The sequence below is a fragment of the Orcinus orca genome, chromosome 19, assembly GCF_937001465.1.
Source record: "Orcinus orca chromosome 19, mOrcOrc1.1, whole genome shotgun sequence".
Lineage (NCBI taxonomy): Eukaryota > Metazoa > Chordata > Mammalia > Artiodactyla > Delphinidae > Orcinus > Orcinus orca.
Window position 1 is genome coordinate 7,045,884 of NC_064577.1, and position 12,578 is coordinate 7,058,461.

Consider the following 12,578-nt stretch of genomic DNA (forward strand, 5'->3'; position numbering starts at 1 on the left):
ACTACCACCCAGACCAAGAAATAAAACATTAATAAAGTAGCCCTTTCTTGCCTCTCCCAGTCACTACCTCCCCCAGAGTTAACCACTATCCTGACTTCTAATGCAGGAGAATAGTTTCACTCACTTTTGAAATACTATAAATGCAATCATACAGTATATGCTCTTGTGTCTGGTTTGTGTATATGTGTGTGTGTGCGCACGCAACATCATGTTAGTAAGGTTCATCCATGTTGTTGTCTGTTGTAATCATTCATTCATTTTTGTTGCTATGAGGATTTTGTTGTACGAGTTTGTCACGATCCTATATACCAGGGGTCAGGAAATTTCCTGTAAAGGTCTAGATAGCAATTTTAGGCTTTATGGATTATTCAGTCTCTGTTGCAGCTACTCAATTCTGTCTTTGTAGCTCAAAGGCAGCTGTCGATAATATGTAAATGAATGGACATGGCTGTTTTCCAATAAACTTTATTTATGAAAAATAGATTCCAGGCTGAATTTTGCAGTTGTTGCCAACTACCGCTATACTTCCTCTGCCCTCCCACCCCGGCTGCATTGCAAGGCTTGTGGGATCTTAGTTCCCCGACCAGGGATTGAACCCATGCCCCTGCTGTGGAAGCGTGGAGTCCTAACCACTGGACCACCAGGGAATTCCCTATATATATTTTTTTTAAGTGAAAATTGTATCATACCGTATGATTAGTTTCTTTGAGATGTCATAAATAGCCATTATAGTTCATCATTTCTCTGGAAAGAGGAATTCCAGGAAGTGAAATAATAGCTGGCACCTTTCCTTCTTTATTGTAGTCTCTGGCAAACATCGATGAAGTTGTGAACAAAATTAGACTGAAAATAAGGTAAGTAACACCATGTGATTATTAATAATTAATGAAAGTATGCTGTTCATTTAGTTAATCACATTCTGGATCACACTTATCTGTAAGAACACTAAAATCTCAAGTTTGCTGTAGATGGTAATCTTTTTAAAAATAGTATTTTTTTCTGGGTTTCCATATGAGCCTTGTGGCAAAAAACTTGATTCTTTGATCAGTCTTCAATTATTTATTTTAAAAAAAGGAAGGAGCTTCCCTGGTGGCGCAGTGGTTGAGAGTCCGCCTGCCGATGCAGGGGACACGGGTTCATGCCCCGGTCCGGGAGGATCCCACGTGCCGCGGAGCGGCTGGGCCCGTGAGCCATGGCCGCTGGGCCTGTGCGTCCGGAGCCTGTGCCCCGCAGCGGGAGAGGCCGCGACAGTGAGAGGCCCGCGTACCGCAAAAAAAATAAAAAAAAAAAAAAGAAAAGAAAAAAAAAAAAAGGAAGGAATCTGTAACAGGCTGTTCAAAACAGTTGATTATAAAAGGAGACAAAAGCATTTCTGCTACATTTTTAGTGGCTTTATTTCCCTAACAGATTTACCCTTTTTTTTTTTTTTTTGTATTCCCAAGGCTTAGATATGAAGCTGGGTTTATATATCCCTTGGCCATGTATCAGCTAACAATGTGGTCAGATCTGCTGGTTGGTGTGGGTGGTGTCCCAGGACTAAACATTGTGATTAATCTAGGATGTCTAGGGTGGTCATCAGATGTCCTTTCTGCCAAATAGCCTTATTCTGGTTTATCCATGTCTGAATTTCCAGTTTTGACACATGGTAGATACTCAAAGTTTGTTTGTTGTAATTATTATTGTAATGGTTGATGTTATTACTTTAAATATAGTTTTTTGTTGTTGTTTTTAACTTGTGATGAGGAGAAGCCTTCATTCTGAATCCAGGAGATGATTTTTTTTTCCCTGACAACCTTTGGGTTTTTAGGTGAAGACCTCTGCCATTAATATTTTGTTCAGTTGGGTGCCTTAAAAAGTACAAAGAAGGGACTTCCCTGTTGGCGCAGTGGTTAAGAATCTGCCTGCCAATGCAGGGGACACAGGTTTGAGCCCTGGTCCGGGAGGATCCCACATGCTGCAGAGCAACTAAGCCCGTGCGCCACAACTACTGAGCCCATGTGCAACAACTACTGAGCCCGTGCACCACAACTACCGAAGCCTGTGTGCCTAGAGCCTGTGCTCCGCAACGAGAGAAGCCACCACACTGAGAAGCCCACGCACCACAACGGAGAGTAGCCCCTGCTTGCCGCAACTAGAGAAAGCCTGCGCACAGCAATGAAGACCCTATGCAGCCAAAGATAAATAAATACAAAGAAGCCTGTTGATTGTTTCGGTGGACTTTAGCTGTAACAGCGGTAGTAGAGACCGCTAAGTTTTATAGGGTTTGCACAGAAAATGAAAATTCCCCCATGATCCAAAAATCACTTGCGAGGGGCTTCCCTCGCTGTCCAGTGGTTAAGACTCCGTGCTTCCCAACCCAAGTGTCCATCAACAGATGAATGTGGATAAAGAAGATGTGGCACATATATACAATGGAATATTACTCAGCCATAAAAAGAAACGAAATTGAGTTATTTGTAGTGAGGTGGTTGGACCTAGGGTCTGTCATACAGAGTGAAGTAAGTCAGAAAGAGAAAAACAAATACCGTATGCTAACACATATATATGGAATCTAAAAAAAAAAAATGGTTCTGAAGAACCTAGGGGCAGGACAGGAATAAAGACGCAGACATAGAGAATGGACTTGAGGACATGGGGACAGGGAAGGATAAGCTGGGACAAAGTGAGAGAGTGGCATGGACTTATATATACCACCAAATGTAAAACAGATAGCTAGTGGGAAGCAGCCGCATAGCACAGGGAGATCAGCTCTGTGCTTTTTGACCACCTAGAGGGGTGGGATAGGGAGGGTGGGAGGGAGATGCAAGAGGGAGGAGATATGGGGATATATGTATATGTATAGCTGATTCACTTTGTTATACAGCAGAAACTAACACACCATTGTAAAGCAATTATACTCCAATAAAGATGTTAAAAAAAAAAAAGACTCCATGCTTCCAATGCAGGGGGCGCGGGTTCGATCCTTAGTTGGGGAACTAAGATTCCACATGCTGCGCGGCACGGCGCGGCCAAAAAAATCCCAAAACAACAACAAAAGTGAAAATCACTTGCAAGCCAGTTATTTTCAGCTTTCTCTCACCATACCTTTAACGGTTCTTCAAATGAAAAATGACATAAATGACATAAACTGACATAAAATTCTCTGGTTGAGATGCCATTAAATGGCCCCTGTTAAGCTGCAGGAGAAAGAGGAAGTGGGGGCCACAGATCCGCCTCCTGCAGATCAGGGCCCAGGTGGCGAGGCATGGATTTCATATAGCACCTGCTCCTCATCCCTTTTAAGGTTCCTAGGATGTTACTGAGGAAGGATTTTGTGTGGGCTACTTTGAATTCTCTGGCTTGTTCCCATAAAGTTTCAGCAACTTTGTCATTTCTGGTTTACTCCATGACAAATACTAAAAGTTACATTGGTCCTTTTGAATGGCTCTGAACATTAAGTGAAAATAGCCTTTTAAAAAATAACAAAGGTGACTCATCAGTCTGTGCTGGGCTTGGCTTCTACACTACTGTTGCTGCTCCCTCACTGAGGTCCAAGGCCTCACTCTTCCTCCTATCATCAGACATCTTTGTTTTTTCTTCTGAATAAGTAGCTGCAATCTGCAAACGTTGATGGATATGTTACTAACTTTTAAAAAAATTAATTAGTTTTGGCTGAGTTGGGTCTTCATTGCTGCACACGGGCTTTCTCTAGTTGCAGCGAGCGGGAGCTACTCTTTGTTGCGGTGCGCGGGCTTCTCATTGCTGTGGCTTCTCTTGTTGCAGAGCACGGGCTCTAGGTGCGCGGGCTTCATTAGTTGTGGCACGCGGGCTCAGTAGTTGTGGCTCGTGGGCTCTAGAGCACAGGCTCACTAATTGTGGTGCATGGGCTTAGTTGCTCCGTGGCATGTGGGATCTTCCTGGACCAGGGATGAAATCCATGTCCCCTGCATTGGCAGGCGGATTCTTACCCACTGTGCCACCAGGGAATCCCAGCTTTTTTTCTTTTGGTCAACCTGGAATCGAGATTTTTTTTTTTTGAATTTTTGAATTTTATTTATTTTTTTTATACAGCAGGTTCTTATTAGTCATCCATTTTATACACATCAGTGTATACATGTCAATCCCAATCTCCCAATTCATCACACCACCACCCCCGCCGCTTTCCCCACTTGGTGTCCATATGTTTGTTCTCTACATCTGTGTCTCAATTTCTGCCCTGCAAACTGGTTCATCTGTACCATTTTTCTAGGTTCCACATATATGCGTTAATATACGATATTTGTTTTTCTCTTTCTGACTTACTTCACTCTGTATGACAGTCTCTAGATCCATCCACGTCTCTACAAGTGACCCAATTTCGTTCCTTTTTATGGCTGAGTAATATTCCGTTGTATATATGTGCCACATCTTCTTTATCCATTCGTCTGTCGATGGGCATTTAGGTTGCTTCCATGACCTGGCTATTGTAAATAGTGCTGCAGTGAACATTGGGGTGCATGTGTCTTTTTGAATTATGGTTTTCTCAGGGTATATGCCCAGTAGTGGGATTGCTGGGTCATATGGTAATTCTATTTTTAGTTTTTTAAGGAACCTCCATACTGTTCTCCATAGTGGCTGTATCAATTTACCTTCCCACCAGCAGTGCAAGAGGGTTCCCTTTTCTCCACACCCTCTACAGCATTTGTTTGTAGATTTTCTGACGATGCCCATTCTAACTGGTGTGAGGTGATACCTCATTGTAGTTTTGATTTGCATTTCTCTAATAATTACTGATGTCTAGCAGCTTTTCATGTGCTTCTTGGCCATCTGTATGTCTTCTTTGGAGAAATGTCTATTTAGGTCTTCAGCCCATTTTTGGATTGGATTGTTTGTTTTTTTAATATTGAGCTACATGAGCTGTTTATATATTTTGAAGATTAATCCTTTGTTCATTGATTCGTTTGCAAATATTTTCTCCCGTTTTGAGGGTCGTCTTTTCGTCTTGAAGGAATCGAGATATTTTAATGATTTGTATCCTTTAACTTTTTTTGCTAGGAGACTGGATGACAGCATTCGAACTGTTGTAAGAGGTCAAACAAATGTGGGGCAGGATGGCCGGCAAGTAAGTAACTTATTCCTTCGTATTAAATATATCCCGATTTCTTCAAGACCCCACAACCAAGTGACCAAAATGTTGATCTGCCTGCTTACAGAGTACTTCCTTAACTGATCTGCCCCATACACAGCAGGAAACTTGCATGACTTGTCCCACTAGTAGCAGGGGGAGGCTGCCCAGACCAGCCATGAGCTGTCACTCAGCGTCCCTTGGACCAGAAGCAAATATTGTAGCACAGCTCACCCAGGTCCAGGGTTAAATGCGCGCTGAAATGAGAAAACCAAAGTTTCCTTGGCTTTCTCCTTAATGTCGGACGTCTCTGAGCCCTCCTTTATTTTGTGTACTGCAGCCCAACAAGGTTGCTGCATTTATCTATCTGCTAAGTTGTTGGGATTTTGATATTAGTTTTTTTAAAAAAATATTTATTTATTTAGGCTGCTCTGGGTCTTAGTTGCAGCATGCAAACTCTTAGTTGTGGTACGCATGCGGGATCTAGTTCCCTGACCAGGGATTGAACCCGGGCCCCCTGCATTGGGAGCACGAGTGTTACCCACTAGACCACCAGGGAAGTCCCTCATATTACTTTTGTTGCTGCAAAAGATAGCAGTAACCTGTGTGTCAAAAGACATTATCAACAGAGTAAAAAGTCAACCTATAGAATGGGAGAGAATATTTGCCAATCATATATCTGATGAGGGATTAATATCCAGAATATTTAGAGAACTCCTAATATTCAACAACAAAAAAGCAAACAACCTGATTAAAAACTGGGCAAAGGACTTGAATAGACATTTCTCCAAAGAAGATAATATGAATGGCCAATGAGCCCACGAAAAGGTGCTCAGTATCACTAATCATTAGGAAAAATGCAAATCAAAAGTACAGTGAGGGCTTCCCTGGTGGCACAGTGGTTGAGAGTCCGCCTGCCAATGCAGGGGATGCAGGTTCATGCCCCGGTCCGGGAAGATCCCACATGCCGTGGAGCGGCTGGGCCCGTGAGCCATGGCCGCTGAGCCTGCGCGTCTGGAGCCTGTGCTCCACTATGGGAGAGGCCACAACAGTGAGAGACCCGCGTACCGCCAAAAAAAAAAAAAAAAAAAAAAACTACAGTGAGAGTGGGACTTCCCTGGTGGTGCAGTGGTTAAGAATCCGCCTGCCAGACCTACTAGAGAATGGACTTGAGGATATGAGGAGGGGGAAGGGTAAGCTGGGATGAAGTGAGAGAGTGGCATGTGACATATATACACTACCAAACGTAAAATAGATAGCTAGTGGGAAGCAGCTGCATAGCACAGGGAGATCAGCTCGGTGCTTTGTGACCACCTAGAGGGGTGGGATAGGGAGGGTGGGAGGGAGGGAGATGCAAGAGGGAAGAGATATGGGAACATATGTATATGTGTAACTGATTCACTTTGTTATAAAGCAGAAACTAACACACCATTGTAAAGCAATTATACTCCAATAAAGATGTAAAAAATAAATAAAAGAAAAAGAATCCGCCTGCCAATACAGGGGACACAGGTTCAAGCCCTGGTCTGGGAAGATCCCACATGCCGCGGAGCAACTAAGCCCATGCGCCACAACTACTGAGCCTGTGCTCTAGAGCCTGCAAGCCACAACTGCTGAAGCCCAGGTGTCTAGAGCCTGTGCTCCACAACAAGAGAAGCCACCGCAAGGAGAAGCCCACGCACCGCAACGAAGAGTAGCCCCCGCTTACCGCGACTAGGGAAAGCCTGCGCACAGCAACGAAGATCCAACAAAGCCAAAAATTAATAAATAAATAAAGTGTTTCTCTTGGAAAAAAACACAGCATTTATAGAAAAAAATGTACAATGAGATACCACCTCACACCCATTAGGATGACTACTATCAAAAAACCAGAAAACAACAGGTGTTGGCAAAGGTGAAGAAATTGAAATGCTTGTGCACTGCTGGTGGAAATGTAAAATGGTGGAGTTGCTGTGTAAAACAATACAGTGGTTCCTCAAAAAATTAAAATGAATTATCATATGATCCAGCAGTTCTACTTCTGAGTATATGCTCAAGAGAATTGGAAGCAGGGTCCTGGAGAGATACCTGTTACCCCCATGTTCATAGCAGCATTATTCACAATAGCTTAAACATGGAAGCGACCCAGGTGTCCATTGGCAGATGAATGGATAAGCAGAATATGGTCTGTACATGATTGGAATATTATTCAGCCTTAAAAAGGAAAGAAATTCTAAAAAAAAAAAGGGGGGGTACTTCCCTGGTGGTCCAGTGGTTGAGACTCTGAGCTCCCAATCCAGGGGGCCCAGGTTTGATCCCTGGTCGGGGAACTAGATCCCGCATGCTGCAACTAAGAGCCCACATGCTGCAACTAAAGATCCCGCATGCCGCAACTGAGGATCCTGCATGCAGCAATGAAGATCCCATGTGCTGCAACTAAGACCTGACACAGCCAAATAAATAAATAAATATTTTTTTTTAAAAAAAAGAAAGAAATTCTGGCATCTGCTATAGCATGGATGAACCTTGAGGACATTATGCTAAATGAAATAAGCCAGTCACAAAAAGACAAATAGCGGATGATTCCACTTATATGAGGTACTTAAGAGTAGTGAAAATCATAAAGACAGAATGTATAATGGTAGTTGCCAGGGGCTGGGGGAGAACGGGGAGTTAGTGTTTAATACATGTAGAGTTTCCGTTTTACAGGATGAATTATGGGGATAGATAGTGGTGATGGTTGCACAACAGGTCAATGAAACTGTACAATAAAAAATGGTTAAGATAGTAAATTTTATGTTATGTGTATTTTACCTCAATAAAATTTTTTTGAAATCAAGATGGAAATAAAGTTGATACATTGCAAAAAAAAAAAAAGAGAGAGAGAGATAGTAGTAACCTGACACAGCTATAATTCCTCATACCTAGTTTTGTTGCCTAGCAGGCAACTGTCGATTCATTTCAAAGTTTTATAGTTCTTTTTGGATCTAGCTAAGGAGGGCTGTTGGAAGGGGATGCAGGGGAGAAGCATTGTACGGGGAAGAGGTATTCTTCAGTGACTGGGGGGCCAGATGTTATCGGTTAACCATTTTTCCTTTTCATCTGGATTCTAGTCTTCTGCTTAGACGTCCTATTTCGGAATTGCTGTCGTAACAGAAGTGCTGATCGTGCCCTGTCTAGTCTTCTCTTACAGTGTCCGGCCTGCCCTCTTCAACAGTAATTCAGTTAGGTCGGCTGTGTGCGCCTCTCAATTCTGTTATTTGTCCTGTTTTGACATTATTTAGTATATAGCCAATTTTTTTAAATGTTCATTATGCTGCCCAGATTTTATGGGGGTAGCATGTAGTCCTATGATCTCTCATATTCCGGTTTCCTCTAGTAGCTCACAGGTGTTATATAAGTCTTTTTCCTTTTCTCTTATATGTTTAGTTTTATCCACTTCTCTATTTTTCCTACATTTTGTGACTTTCTTTTTCCTCTTACTCGTCATCTTCCGTTGGCCTGTTTGTAAGTAGTCTACCTTGTAGTCATCGTCAATATTTGTGTGTAGACATCTTAGTTTCCTGCAACTGATCCTATTTCCTGGCCTTGCTTGGTTCTTAGTCCTTATTGCTTTGGTTTTTGTTTATTTAGGTCTCTCCCATGAAGTGTCACCTCTCTGGCAGGTGAGGCCTGTGTAAATAGGGCCCTTAGACGTAACAAAGAGTAACAGGGTAGCCGGCCAACACTGTAGCCTCATTCTGCTCTTTCACTTTCCGACCTATGTCTGGTCATGTCATCTACACAGCCCACATACCCCTGTGGGCTCTCTACCAACTTCAATCCAAGTTCCTTTGCATGGCATTGAAGGCCTCAATCTGCCTTTCCAGTTTTGTTTCCTGCTGTGACCCATCCACGCTGGAAGCCTAGTGCTCTCCCAAGCATGCCCTTTGCTTTCTGGACCTGTGCTTATGTTCTTCTTTTTGCCTAAAATGCTCTCTCTCCTCTTTTTCTTCCAGTAGCTTCACTTCAAGATCATAACCAGTTCAAATACTACTTCCTTTATGAAATTTTCTGTTTGGCCCAACAGTATATACCAAAGGAATCAGAGTTTTAGAACGCTTAGGGACTTGGAACTCATCTGGTCCACTCCTCTCATTTCACAGATGAGAAAATCGATCCCAGTATCCATCAGTTAGATGTACAGTCTCTCTGTCCACGAACTCCCACAGTCCTGCGCCCATGCTTTTGACTTGGCTTTCGTGATCTGCTCTGACTTATCGGTGAATACATCTTGTCCCTTTGGCTCGTGTATAAGGTCCTTGAGGCAAAAGCTGTCTCTCTCTCATCTTGGCATTTCTCAGAACACATAGGCCACCTGCAATAACATTTTATTCAACTGTATTGAATATTAGGTCTGTGGGAGAGTATTTATTATTTGTAAGTAAACGAAAGCCCTCTCCCATAAAACATCATTTTGACCAGTGTGTGTGTTCTTTTAAAGATGTTTAAAGCTTGATTTGTTTATGACTAGTCCCAGCTTACTACTATTTGAAATAATAACACTACTGTTTAGTGTGTTTCCACCTATATTTAGAAAGGCTCACTAGAAACCTTGAAATACTTCAGAGAGTTTCAGGTATTTACAATTCCAAGAATGTGAAAATAAAGTGAATGATTCATCAGCACTTTCTGTTGGGTCATGCTGTGTAGATATATATATCTTTTAGTTATTTATGTTTTAACCTGTGGTCACAAACGAGCGTTATTGGAGAGGCAGGCCCAGAATTAGACAGCCTGGAGGAAAGTCGGCCCTCCCCACCTTCACATGTTAATAGGTTACAGGTTGCTGCAGCAAAGGCAGGCCATATTTCAGAGAGCAAGACCACATTTCAAGAATGTTTAGATAGCATTTCAATCTGTGATGGAATTTGGTATCCGTCTCCTTAGCATCCAGACAGAAAGGAAGCCCAGAAGAAGTAATTGCTTTTCCTGTCATCTCCTCCATCTGTGTTTTCCAACAGCTTGTAATGCAAGCTGAAGGAGAGACTTTTTTTTTTTTCCAGGGAGCTTTTGAGTCCTATCCTTGTCATCTCCTAGGGGTGAGAGCCTTGCTGTCCAGCCCCAGCTGGCCGGTGGTTTGCTAAAGAGAGACTCCATTTGACTGGCATGGACTCGGGAGAATTATGGATGTTCCAAAATATTGAGTTTTTAGGTCAAGAGGCCCCAGTTTCCCCTCTTCCCTGGAACGGAGGAAAGGTTTGCTTTCAGAACTTGTTTCCGAAGCTTCTGGGGAACAACTCAGAAGGGGAGAGCAGTGATATGGGCAAAAGGAAGTTTTCCTTTTATACATTTCATCTTGATTGTGCGCGTCTTGAACAGATATGCTTTGTAGTCCGTGTAAATAGGGGAAAGTGTTGACTTCACATTTGTGGTGTCTTAAAAGACGTCTTTAGCAGAAAAGTTCTTTTTGGAAAGCAGTGTTTCTGACTCAAAAATTATTTGTGGAGAGGGAGTGATTTAGAAATTGAAGACACAGTGAGTCAGTTGCTTTAGTTTCTCGAAATTTCTGAAACACCCGCTGCCTGGTTAGCACTCTGCTGCACGTTTTGGAGAGCCTTCGATGTCGACCACCTCCTATGGGGGCAGACTTGAAGTGGTCTAGTCCGTGACCTTTTCTAACCAGAATGTGGTGCTTGTACAAAATTAATCCAGCACAGAATTCTCCCCATTTTTTTTTTCTTTTTTTGCGGTACGTGGGCCTCTCACCGTTGTGGCCTCTCCCGTTGCGGAGCACAGGCTCCGGTCTCGCAGGCTCAGCGGCCATGGCTCACGGGCCCAGCCGCTCCGCGGCATGTGGGATCTTCCCGGATCGGGGCACGAACCCATGTCCCCTGCATCGGCAGGCGGACTCTCAACCACTGTGCCACCAGGGAAGCCCTCTCCCCATTTTTATCTGTTGAAATCTTCAGGCAAAAGCTTTAATTAAATGCCCACATGTTTGAAACTTTGTGGATGAGATGAGTCAGTTCAGTAAGTACATGAGCTGATATGCTTTGAAACTTACACAGCTTCCCAAGAATTAAAATGGACAGCTTGAACAGAGGTAGAGAGAAAGGCAAATAGAGGAGTGGGTTAGAAGAAGAAAAAGTTAGCATGTGAAATTTCAAGAGTGGCCATACCTTTATCAATTCCTAGTCAGCTCACTGAGAATCACCAAGAGAGGATCAGTCATGGGGCTTCCTTCTGGGTTTCCTTCAGTGTCTTGTGTGGAGCTTGGCTATAATTTAACTATTGCATCACAGCAAGACTAAGGTTTGGGAGAGGAAGAAAATTATTATTGCCATCTTCAGTTCTGCTCACTAAAACTTTGATTTGGAAGAAGCATTAGATAATTGTAGAACCACCTCCCACCCGGTTCAGGAATCCTTTCTATCACATCTCTGACGTTTCATTTTTCTGTTTCTGCTTGGATTCTTGCAGGGATGGGGAGCTCACTACTCTGTTGTTCCACAGGACTGTCTGTTCCAGTTTTGTACAGCTTTATTTTTATTTTTCTAATAAATTTATTTTATTTATTTATTTATTTATTTTGGCTGATTGGGTCTTTGTTGCTGCGTACGGGCTTTCTAGTTGCAGCGAGCGGAGGCTACTCTTCGTTGCAGTGCACGTGCTTCTCATTGTGGTGGCTTCTCTTGTTGCAGAGCATGGGCTCTAGGCACGCAGGCTTCAGTAGTTGTGGCACAAGTGCTCAGTAGTTGTGGCGCATGGGCTTAGTTGCTCCACAGCATGTGGGATCTTCCCAGACCAGGGCTCGAAGCCGTGTCGCCTGCATTGGCAGGCACATTCTTAACCACTGCGCCACCAGGGAAGCCCCCTGTACAGCTTTAATTGTAAGAAAGTTCTTTTTCTTACACCGAATTGAAATAGTAAAATAGACCTCACTGGGGCTTCCCTGGTGGCGCAGTGGTTGAGAGTCTGCCTGCCGATGCAGGGGACATGGGTTCGTGCCCCGGTCCGGGAGGATCCCACATGCCGCGGAGTGGCTGGGCCCGTGAGCCATGGCCACTGAGCCTGCGCGTCCGGAGCCTGCGCTCTGCAACGGGAGAGGCCACAACAGTGAGAGGCCACAACAGTGAGAGGCCCGCGCACCACAAAAAAATAAAAGAAAATAGACCTCACTGTAACTTCTCACTGGTCTTAGTTCTGACAGCTGGACAGGAATAGACCTAATCCCTGTCCCTTATTATAGCTTCTAAAATTAAAAATGGATATTATGTTCCTTTCCGAGCATTCCTTTTCCTAGACTAACCACTCTTAGTTTCTTCAGCTCTATGATATGATTTCTAGACCCTTTATCATCCTGGTTGCCTTGAAGTTTGTCAGCATCCCTCCTGGCCATGGGTAGACATACTGTGTGAACATACAGTGGGACAGTTTACCTCCTTGTTCTAGAGTGGGCTTGTTAACTTGGGAACTGGGAGTTCAGGGGGGTCTTTCAACTCCCAGAAATTAATTGTAAATTTTTATATGGATA

The 12,578-nt window shown here is 43.4% G+C and overlaps 1 protein-coding gene across 8 annotated transcripts in view; it reads left to right on the forward strand.

The window, feature by feature from the left end:
• VPS53 (VPS53 subunit of GARP complex) overlaps nucleotides 1-12,578 on the forward strand; it is a 138,010-nt gene that overhangs the window by 4,604 nt on the left and 120,828 nt on the right. For 7 of the 8 annotated variants that reach the window (XR_007473479.1, XR_007473478.1, XR_007473475.1 and 4 more), the window contains exons 3-4: nucleotides 805-854; nucleotides 5,014-5,080. Coding sequence is in view for 2 of the 8 variants with exons in the window: in XM_004267078.3 (XP_004267126.1) it covers nucleotides 805-854; nucleotides 5,014-5,080 (117 nt within the window). In the remaining 6 variants the exon portion in view is untranslated. The remainder of the gene's footprint in view (nucleotides 1-804; nucleotides 855-5,013; nucleotides 5,081-12,578) is intronic. The other variant, XR_007473480.1, reaches the window with a different exon arrangement.